Below are 10,812 nucleotides of genomic sequence, written 5' to 3'. Positions count from 1 at the left end.
ATCTAGTTGGATTATTTGAACCTTTTACGAAGGAAATTGGTGAGCAAGAAAGAGAATAAGACGTGTGTGTACGATAAAAATCTCTCCATTCTCTATTCCTTATATACATAATATTCATGTATTTAGATTGTACCCATTACACCGTAGTAACATCAACAATATTTTTTTTTTTACTTTTATATTCCATTCTCTTATCGATTTAAATATATCTTTATTCGTATGTCGTATAAATAAGTGTGGAGAGGGAGGGGGAGAGGAATAATCGAGAGGGGAAGGTGCGGATGGTAGGGTCAGAACTTCAGGATGCGGTGTCGAAAACGCCTGTCTTACCACATACATCTCCCGAGGCCGTGAGCCTCTCTCGTCGTACTCTCGCTTGCCCTAAGATATATACCTTTACGTCTATCTTCTAGCTTTAAGACTATTTTTTTTCTTTGTAAACGTGATCACAGTGTAAAGGCGTCGCTATATACGCTAAAGCATGTAAGCACATACGGTGAACACGGGTTAACACACACGCTCCTGGTCCGTATACCTTTGCGAATCGCATATCTCTTCGCCTGTTTCGCTCCTATCCTTTTACCAAATCCAGATTCCTTCCCAGCAAACACAGTATATAAATGTTATATACTCAAGCATGTTACATGTAACGTATATGTTAGTTGTAATTTCCCACTCATAGATGTAACATTTTTAATATTACATATATTACATTGTAATTATATTGTCATTATATCCCAAGATAGCACTGACTTATCAATATATCGATGTGCTATTTGGTATATAATTACAATATAACTACAATGTAATATATGTTATATTAAAATGTTACATCTATGAGTGGGAAATTACAATTAACATGGATGTTACATGTAACGTACACGTTATATTATCTGTTATATTCCGTTTTATTATAGCAATGTAACAATTATATATCGGTGTTTGCTGGGTTCGTTTCTCCTCCCACGCGAATACACGCAACTTTCTTTCGTTCTCGATGAGACACGTTATTTCCAATCAGGCACTTTTTTCTCTTCTCCACGACTCCGCTCTCGAGAGGACCCGCGCGAGAGTACGACGAGTTTCTTTTTTTTTGTAAAGGTATCTAAAAAGATTTGTACGTCAATGATGCTTTAATAAGGATCTAAAGTGCGGATGACGAACGTGTTCTAATAATAATAATGATGAATATATGTGCCTTGCATACAAAATAGTGGTAGTTTCGCGACAGCTTAAATACGTATATCGATCGAAGAGATAATTCGTGTACGTTGCATTAGTTTCCAGATGGATATAAACTAAGCGAACGAACGAATAATGAATGCGAATGTTTGCTGTTAAATGTTCGGAAAAGATGCGTAACGATTACAAACAGAATCTTTGTCGATTTGCATTCGAACTCATTAGTTCACTCATTTCATATATTAAAATTAAAGAATGAGATTACAATCCAAACAACGAATGTTTGGTACAATGCAAAAAAAATGAACACGAAAATTTTCATTCGCTGTTCGTTCGCTCAGTATATATCTATTTTTTCTTGTGAGATCCGATAGATCTTTTTTTTTATTCGTAAAAGTTCGCCCATTAAATTATTATATTAACGCGATCGGTTCTGTTAGAAAAGCACCGTTAACTCTATCATGATATTCGCTTATTTAATCGTATAGTCCCGTGGTCTCGGTCCTTATGTGGAATGCAAAGCAATAATAAATTAATTAGACTCTAATAAATAATTATATAATCGTATTAAATACTACGCGATATACAGAATAGTTATTTTAAATAACTACAACCATTTACAGCAGTGTCCGCAGTGTATATATGTGTATTGTGTATCTCTCCGTCTCTTTCAGAGACGGCATATTTATATATGTATATATATTTATATATAATATCCGCGTGGTGTACAGATATCTGTGTCTGCTGCTGTGTGACTCTATGCATATATATATATATATATATATTTATATATACATATACGCTGTGTATATATAGTATATATACTATGTATATATATATATATTTACTATCTCGATTTTCTTCCCTTCGTGCTTTCTCTCCTCTAATACTTTCTTTTTTCTCTGTACAAATATTTATATATAAAATATTTATCGAATCAAAGGCGAAAGACGGAGAGAAGTGACCTCGGCCAAATCGGACCGACATCGAGATACCTGCCTGCTCGGTACGGTTTAACTTTTCGGCTAAAAGTCACATCTCTCAAACTTGCTCCCTATCGTATTTTAATAATTAATAACGCATGTCCAGCTTGGCTCGTTTGTGCCCTGTACATATTCTTCACCTTTCAATTGTACACCGATTTCACTGATGTAACAAACATTCCTATTTAAAAAAAAGAGAAACAAAAAAAGTAAACCCGATAATATCTCGCGGTCGATTACGTATTATTCACCGCATGCACTCTTGGTGTGTCGACACGCTTTCGGATTTTTCGAATTTATTTTGACCTAATTACCTCTTCCCAAGTCCAAAAAAAAATCTCGACCACTAAAGTCATTCAAGAGTGAATTTTTCAATTATCACGGTGTCACTCTTCTGCTATATAAATTCAACGCATATAGCTTTCAAGTGTGTGTAATTTTTTAGTTACTTTGTATTCTTTTTTACTTTTCAAAGGCCTTGGGACAATAATAAACGCGCTTCTTTTTCCCCCTATATGTACTGACTGGATATCCACGTTGTCGTATTTGTCTCGAGCATTCGAACCGCATAAAGCAATTAGATAATCTCTATCCGAAATTTTAACGTAATTTTTTTCGCGACAAAGTACGGCGCAGCTATATATTTATATATATTTTACTTCTCATAATTATCGACAGAGCAATCCGCGACGTGCTTCGTCGCGCGCGCGTTTCTATACTTATTTCACTAATTTAAGACTAATGATAGAGCTCGGAATATCTCAATAAAGCCCTATGGACGGATAGTTCGTACATTATAACAGCATGAAGGACGAGTTTATGTGTTGGCAATTTCTTTTTCCTTTCTCGAATTTTTCTTTTTCTCTCTATCTCTCTCTCTCTTTCTCTTTTAAAGAAAAGGCACAATTTGTCGCGCTTTATACATTGTTTTCCGAGAGAGTAGACATACTTAAGTTTTTAAAAATAATTTAAAATTTAATTTACAATTGACTGGCCGTCATGCTTCGGCGGAAGAAGGGACGGGCGCATTCTTGCGATTTTTAAAAGTATTTTTTGGTCGAGAGTATGCCTGGATACGTCGCAGAAAATTACTTGCACCTTCATACTAATGAACACTGAACGTACGTAACAATATACGTACCGATTCTCCTACCGTTTTCTTTCGTTCAACGAAGAAATGGGAGGAAAAAAGAAGAAACAAAAAGAGGAAAGGCGAATTCTTAGCCGCAGGTATCTCTCTTTCTCTCGGTCTTCTTCTCCCAGCTACTGATGACTCTTGCTCAGTAAATGCGAGTTGAATTGGTACAGATTGCAGCACTGCTCCCCGCAAATATTGCACTTCCACGGATTACTCTCGCTGTGACAACCTTTGTGAAGGAAGTATAACGTCTGATCCGGAAACGTGATGCGACAGTGGGTACACTGGAGTCCGCTCGTGCGTGGATCCGGCCGGGTCGAGGTGGGTGGTTCACCCCTCGAATGGGGATTGGCGCCGCAGCCGCCGTTGTTGCTGTTGTTATTGTTGTTATTAGCAGAACTGGTGGAGAGCTTGCGACGCAGATCATCGCGCAGCAATGACTTTAACGGTGACACTTTGATCAGCGATGGCAACGGCAGATTGCTCGACGTTGCCCCGCTGTCGTCCATACCGTTGCTGTTTGATTCCTGTTTGATGGGTATCAGAGAGATCGACGGTGTAATCGCTTCGTCGCCTCCGCCTACGTTTCTGAAGAAGGGACCAAAAATTCATCTGATGAATAGTAAATTAACACATTGATCGTTGGGATAAAAATGAATAAATTGAAATACTCACCTATGAATGGTGCTGCTATTGATAGTTAATTGATGATGACTACTGCTCGGTGCATTACTATTGCTGTCGGCGCTCTGCGGACTATTGGGACTGTCTCCGTTCAGTGGGGCAGGACTCGGATTTCGCTGATTGGCAGCCTGTTCGGGGTAAGGAATGGATATCTCCACGTGAGGCGTGAGAAAATGCATGGGAGGTGTAGCGTTGTCGGTTGAACGGTTGCCAGTGCTATCCCCGCTGTCGGATAGAGGTGCCGAAGGCATCGCTTCTCCGGATGTGCAACTATTCATTATGGATGTAGAGCTATTTGGTCCTGGATTATCTAAATCTATTCCGTGTCTGTGAATAATAAAGGAACTTGTATATAAAATGAAAAAAGAAAAAAGAACAATGTTTTTCTGTTTCTTCAAATAATTCTCTAAAATTCACGCACGACTCACCTATTAAAGAAATGCAGCCTAAGACATTTCATAGTCGCTGCACGATAATTGCAGAGAGGACACGATTTAACCATATCGTGCTGACCGACATGCTCGTTCTGAAAATGAGCGCGCATAGCGATCTGTCTTTGAAAACCACGGTTACATATCGGGCAATGGTATGGCAAAGTTTTTGAATGCGTCGTAAAGTGTTCCGCAAGATGGTCCTTCCGAAAGAATCTCTTTTGACATACCCGACATTCGTATGGTTTCACGCCCGTATGCCTCATCTGAAAAAGATAAATCACGAAATAGGTCAAACGTTTACGGATAAATCCACAGTGAATGTGAAAAATCATTTATATAAAAAGAAAGATTATATATATATTTATTTAGAAGAATTTTATATATGTTTATTTTAAACTAGTGTCGCACTTAATACTTGTGCCTGTCAAATTTCTTTTCACTGTCACATCAAACAATTTAACATACACACAATAGATCTGTGTATAGTCTAATATACTCACTTTGTGTCGTCTCATGTTAGCTCCATTTGAAAATTTCATATTACAGACATCGCATTCAAACATTTTTCTGTGAGACCTCATCCCTGAATGGCCCTCTTCTCCGTCTCCGTCATTCTCCGTCCCTTCTATGCCCTCAGCGCTCTCCCCAGCCTCGCCACTTGCCAGACATTGATCTTGATGAGCGGAGAAAGCTGTCTTGTTTATAGTTTCATAATTGTCACACCTATCACATCTGGAATTAAGCAGGTGCATACAATTAAGATACATTCATCGATAAAAACTCATGTTTCAGGTATTTCCCATCATAACTACTGCTGTTGACACAGCGTCTAAATTGAAACGCAAGTGAAATCTCACCTAAAGGCAGGGACAGCTCCGTCGCTACTATCATAATTGGTATTGAGAGCCGCTTCGTTATCAGGATCTAAGGCCTCTTCCTCTCTGTGATTGGAAGAGTCTCCAGCTTCGGCGTGTGACGAGGAATGAGAGTCTACCTCGTTTTCCCCACCACCACCGTCAACCCCATCTGACATGTTATCAAGCGGAAGGACTATGTCCTGAGTCCGTCATCTAATCTAGAGGATGACAAGCGCAGATTAGTCGATTACTTATTCACAAATAGCTTGCACAAGCATGCCTACACGTCACGAAAACTCGCGTCGCATTTCTAGACGCTTCTAAATGTCAAAGAATTCACCCTCGAACAGCCAGTTTGCCCGCTCAAACAACCATGGCCTATTTAAATGTCACAGACAACCGTGGCGTCATTCGAACGTCTCTCGCAATCTCGTGTCGACGGATTTACGATGTCAAAGGAACCAGGGGCGCGTAAGGATCGATCGCGTTCCATATTTGACGAAATCGAGCGAACGAGATGGAGAAATGGAGCGTCGAGGAAGCGAACGTCGAGTGTCCTACATAACGTCATCTCGTTTATCGTCGTCACCATGCTCGTGGACACGTCGTCGTCGTCGTCGCGTTCACCTCGCAACCCTCTTCTGGAAGACGACTCTTCTCGCGAGTTCGTGCGGAAAAAAAAAAGAGAAAAAAAAAACAAGATTGTTTTTGTGTCGCGCCGCGCGGCGCGAGAGTCTCTTGTATATTTCTCTCGATTACGAATTCCGAATTACGGGTCTCTCTTGCGCGATTCTCCGACGCCTCCTTTACCTGTCAGCTCTCTCTCCGTCCAGCGATAAACCCGTGTGTGTCTGTGTCTCTCTGTCAGGTGCGCTGTCAGTTGGAGCGACTCGCGATACGCGCGCGGAGAGACGGAGAGAAAGAAAGAGGGAAGGAGAGAGAAAGAGAGATAATATATATATATATATAATTCCGCGGGTGTTCGAGTGAGCAAGGTGCAACGGTACGAGTATTACCCAATCCTGGGAAGATTACGGCATAGAAACACCTGGTGGTAAAGCGCAATGCCAGAGTGCACTGCACTTTGTCCCAGTTTCGAGCGAATCCGTCACTCGTGACGTAGTTTTCGCGGCTTTTCCGCGGAAAGTCTCTGGCGGTCGCGCACGCGACGACGAAGAAGGAGGTGCGCGTAGGGGGAGAGGGACGATATAGAGACGAAGAGAAAGGAACGGAAGGTAGGGCGGAACGGAACACCTCTCCTCGCGACCACTTACTCACATTCCACGGGAGCACCTTGTTCGGCGCCACGACGGAGAACCTCGCGCGCGTACTTTTTATTCTCTCCCTCCCCCTCCCCCACCTCCTCTTCCGCACGCGCGAGTATCAAATGTAACGGAAGCGGGATCCGGAGTACAGTTTCTCTCGCTCCGCGAGTACATATCGCGATATCGGCACTGCTGCCAACTGGACAAAGTTCGCGGCGGATGCAATTTCGTGCAATTTCGGGTCGAAGGTGCGTTGTGCGCGCAGACGCGCACACACGTGTCCGCCGAACGTGACCTAGCTTAATCTAAGCTCGCGGTTCGGTTGGTAGCGCGCGCGCGCGACGACTTGTCAACTGTCAAACGTCAAACGTCAGAGCGCTATGACGTGTTTACGCGGAGCTCCGTCATCGCGCTGATTTGTTTCTCCCTCGATTCACGCTAGTTTTATTCGCGTGAATCTTTACTTTGGAGAATCATGGAATGTCCGGGTGTACTTTGATCGGTTTTTATATAAGAGAGATAAGGCGCGAGTCTCGTGTCGATTCCGCGAAACTAACCTCCTTTTTCCGAGTCCCCTTCACGGCGCAAGTCATTCTGTTGTTTGTTGTGGCATCGTGCGAGAAACGTCGTCGTCGTTATCGATGTTCTCTTTTGGATTTCAGTGAGTTTATCAATGTTCGTCGAATCGGCATCCCCAAGTTGACAGTTCCCGATTGACGTGAACAGGTAATCTACAATTTTCTGCACTGCATATTTTTATTATATTTAGCATTAATTTATTATTGTTGGGATGCTTTTTCCTTATAAAAATCATGTGATTTTTATCAATGAGTAAATGATTATCGTGAAAGTAATCTGTGTCGCACATAAAATATTTTAATTTATGGAGGCTGTCATTATATTCTCTCTAACTGTATTTTTTATTTTTTTAAATATTACTACAAGTAAAATGAACGAATTTGAGATGAAGATTGATCAGTGCTTTTTTATATAAAAATAAAAAATTAATGACTAAATAAGTGTATAAAAATAGAGAGGTTATTTTGTAAATAAATGTTTGCGGAGCAGAATTATTTATTTACGTTTGACGCAGTTTCGTCCGCGAAAAAAAGGTTAATGAAGCGAAGATGAAGGGAGAGAAAGAGGGCTAGAGAGAGAAAAAGAGAGGGACCGGTGGGGAAGGGACAGAGAGACGGAGTGCACGTTATGGTGGCAAAGTGTCTGGGCGTTGCTCTTCGGTACCTGTTGATCGTCGCACGTTTATTTCGTTCGTTGTTTTTATTAACTATATAATTCGGTTCTTCTCGGCGTTTTTATCGTCGTTATCATGAAGAGGGACGGTAAGATCGGGATCGAGAACAAATAATAACATTCAGCTCGTGACGTTTCGATCTCTCTCCTTCCCTGGGCGTCTCGTCCCTCCTTCTTCTCTCTTTTTCTGTCTCTCTTACTAATGTTTTTTTCCACGATCGATCGTTGCAACGTAAATTCGTCATATGCCCCTTATCGCTGATAAGAATGTCGCTTTGCATACGTAAAGTGCTTCAAAATCTTGTAAACTCGATCATCGATATATAATATAAACGCTACAAAGTATGTCTCTATTTTCGGTTTCCTGCAATTCTGCAGTTTTGAAAAAATCGATGTTTTATATTTTATATAATCCAATTTGAAAGAAGATCGAATTCCATTTTTTTTTATTCGCAAGATTCCGGTTACGGATGTATATTTACAAGCAACACAGGTGTGAATTTTGAATTTAAAGATTATAATTTCAGAACTTGTGTGCGTCAAGTTTACAATTGATTAATTTAAAAAAATGTATACTCTTCCCGCTTTTTTTAAATTACATTAGTTATCATACTTCACACAAATAGCGCTCTTTTTCTCTCTCAACAAAAATTATATAACCATACAGTTATACCGTATATCTGTTATAATTTTTCTTACATAATACGGCGCAAATGCACATTTTTTGTCGTAAATTTGTGTAATCTGGAAATTTTACAATAGTCGTAAAAAACATTATTAAAATTCTAAGTCTTTATTTTTTTCGTTTTTATATTTCGATAAACCCGAAATAAAATGAAGAGCCGTCCGTTCAACTTAAAATCGCTCTCGTTCACGGTATTTCCGCGTTCTATTTAACGACGCGCTCCCAAACTCGTCGGCGCAATTATCGTCTTAACGAGTGCGTTTTGCCCCACGACGGTGCAGCTACGTCGTCTGGAAAATCGCATGAATCAGCGCGAGGTTTCGTTACGTTTCTCAGTATCTTTTAGATTTGCGGGTCTCTTTTTCTCGATAGAAATTATTTATTCGGAATGTTTGGAAAAATGTTGGAGGAACACGTGAGAAAGGTATCTTTCTTCTTGCAGCGTTAAACGGTGATGGGCAAAGGTGAGGAGAGAAACGGCACGACAGCGCAGGCGGGAGAATCGACCTTCCTGGCGAAGAGCTCGAACGAGGCGAGCAAGATGCTGGAGGCCGCCTTGCTCCAGATGGACGACATTATTTCTGGTACGATCCAGATTTTTGTACACCGATTGGGAGAAAAAAGATTGATTGAATTCGAATAAGTATTTCTTTCGATACTGCCAAATAAATCATTTATTTGAAACTAATGATATTGATTTGATATGTGAAATATATTTATTGGATAATATAAGAAAATCCTTTTTAAAACAAATGAATATCAGTATTGAAAGAAATATTTATTAATTTCATAATTTCTTTTTCGGTGTAGATACATTATTTATTGTACATGAAGAGAATTTTCTTTTAGAATTTAGTGTGAAAATCATGGTAATCCTATTTTTTTGATTAATATTTATTACAATAAAAATATTAATATGTACATAGTAAAATTAATCGAATATATTTTATATCTCATTATGGTAGATATTAATAATTTTTATTGTGGTAAATATTAATCAGAGAAACTCTTGTAAAATTCTTTCAATACCATATTATTCTACGATTACCTACCATGATTTTCAGAGTAAATTTTAAGAGAAAATTTTCTCTGTGCAGATATTTCTACATTTTGTCAACACAACGATATCAACGCGAATTCTAAAGAAAGAAAAGAGATTTCGTTTTACATCTCGTCATTAAAAAGTAAAAAGAAATAATTCATTTCTCCAAGAATGAGTTAATAAATTGATTTAAAGATATGATTATATTATCTAAAATAGAGCAATTATATAATAGATTAAAAATCTATTTCTTGTATATTTTGCATTTTAATTTTAAATTCATGGATTGAAAAAGGTATGATATATAAATATAAATTTAGGTATAAAAAGGACCAAGCATTGTTATTAAATGCAACAAAATTATTTTTAAATTCCTCTATTTATTTTGAATTTCTTATTCTTGTTTATCTTGAATATTTATTTCAGTCTTTTCTTTGAATCATCCTCAGCATATCAAAGGGTGGAGAAGAACAAGGAGCGTCTTGTTCTCCCTTTTTTCTCTTTGATTTGCTGAGGAAGGACTGAAATGTTCAAAATAATTATAGAGGAATTTAAAAATAACTTTATTGCGTATAATATATATCTGCCTAGTTTTTTTATATTTTACAATTAATGTAATTAACATTTATCGCTTTCTATATCGCCAAATATATTTACAGGTGCTTGCGCGGAAAGCTCGGCCGAGAGTGGAAGCTCGGAGTGGAAAAACTCGGTGAAAGATGCGGCGAGGAATCTGGTGACCGCGATAAAGAGTGCGCCGACTCCACCCCCGCCCCCCGACGCCGCCACCGAGGATATCCTGTTGCAGTGGATGCAACCGGTAAGCGATGCACCGACCGACAAAGATGACTACTACGCTATGTTCTTTCCGCGTCGATTTTTATTCCGACGCTCAACGAAAGACGACTCGAATGTTTCTTCGCGATGCGTAAATAATTTCGGATGTGCGTGAAACACGTGTGACGAGCTTCTGTCGCGTGCATCCGGAGCTGCGACCTCGCATCCGGACTTACACGTCAGTACGTCACGTACGTTTACATCCGGACGCGCCAGCTGTTGAACGTTAAATGTTGAACGTAATTACAGACGTGATGTGATGTGATCGAGACCAACAAAATCGTCCACGATTTGATTAATCGCCATCACTTTTTTTATAGAGTGATATTTGCCTTTCGAGCAATGTATATATGTGATATGTGATGAAAAGTTACGCATCTCTTCGCAGGAAAGAGATAAGTATGATATAAAATGTATAATAATTACGTTATGCGTTATTATACATAATTGTTAT

At 39.3% G+C, this 10,812-nt stretch overlaps 1 protein-coding gene across 8 annotated transcripts; it reads right to left on the bottom strand.

The window, feature by feature from the left end:
* Nucleotides 1-69: 69 nt before the first annotated feature.
* Nucleotides 70-6,741, bottom strand: LOC114932968 (uncharacterized). 8 transcript variants are annotated; one of them, XM_029305377.2, is made up of 6 exons: nt 6,089-6,741; nt 5,279-5,496; nt 4,922-5,153; nt 4,416-4,684; nt 3,979-4,314; nt 70-3,891 (listed from the first exon to the last, which is right to left on the bottom strand). In XM_029305377.2, the coding sequence occupies exons 2-6, from the start codon at nt 5,452-5,454 to the stop codon at nt 3,429-3,431; spliced, it is 1,476 nt and encodes a 491-aa protein (XP_029161210.2). In that variant the 5' UTR covers nt 5,455-5,496; nt 6,089-6,741; the 3' UTR covers nt 70-3,428. The 8 variants fall into 8 exon arrangements, with proteins under 8 accessions (XP_029161210.2, XP_029161214.2, XP_029161213.2 ...); XM_029305381.2 differs by having other exon boundaries at nt 6,295-6,741; XM_029305380.2 differs by having other exon boundaries at nt 6,553-6,741.
* Nucleotides 6,742-10,812: the final 4,071 nt, after the last annotated feature.

Source organism: Nylanderia fulva, unplaced genomic scaffold, assembly GCF_048542155.1.
Source record: "Nylanderia fulva isolate GAGA-0341 unplaced genomic scaffold, ASM4854215v1 Scaffold19, whole genome shotgun sequence".
NCBI classification, from domain to species: Eukaryota; Metazoa; Arthropoda; class Insecta; order Hymenoptera; family Formicidae; genus Nylanderia; species Nylanderia fulva.
The sequence above is the reverse complement of the archived record's forward strand: the minus strand, read 5'-3'. Positions and strand labels throughout refer to the sequence as shown.

What these genes read in the sequence shown, in the direction of transcription:
- LOC114932968 (XM_029305377.2), bottom strand. Translation starts at nt 5,454, where the DNA reads ATGTCAGATGGGGTTGACGGTGGTGGTGGGGAAAACGAGGTAGACTCT. An exon ending in AGGCTGCATTTCTTTAATAG is followed by an intron (nt 4,315 to 4,415) that starts GTGAGTCGTGCG and finishes TATTATTCACAG; the next exon opens with ACACGGAATAGATTTAGATA. An exon ending in AATAGCAGCACCATTCATAG is followed by an intron (nt 3,892 to 3,978) that starts GTGAGTATTTCA and finishes TCCCTTCTTCAG; the next exon opens with AAACGTAGGCGGAGGCGACG.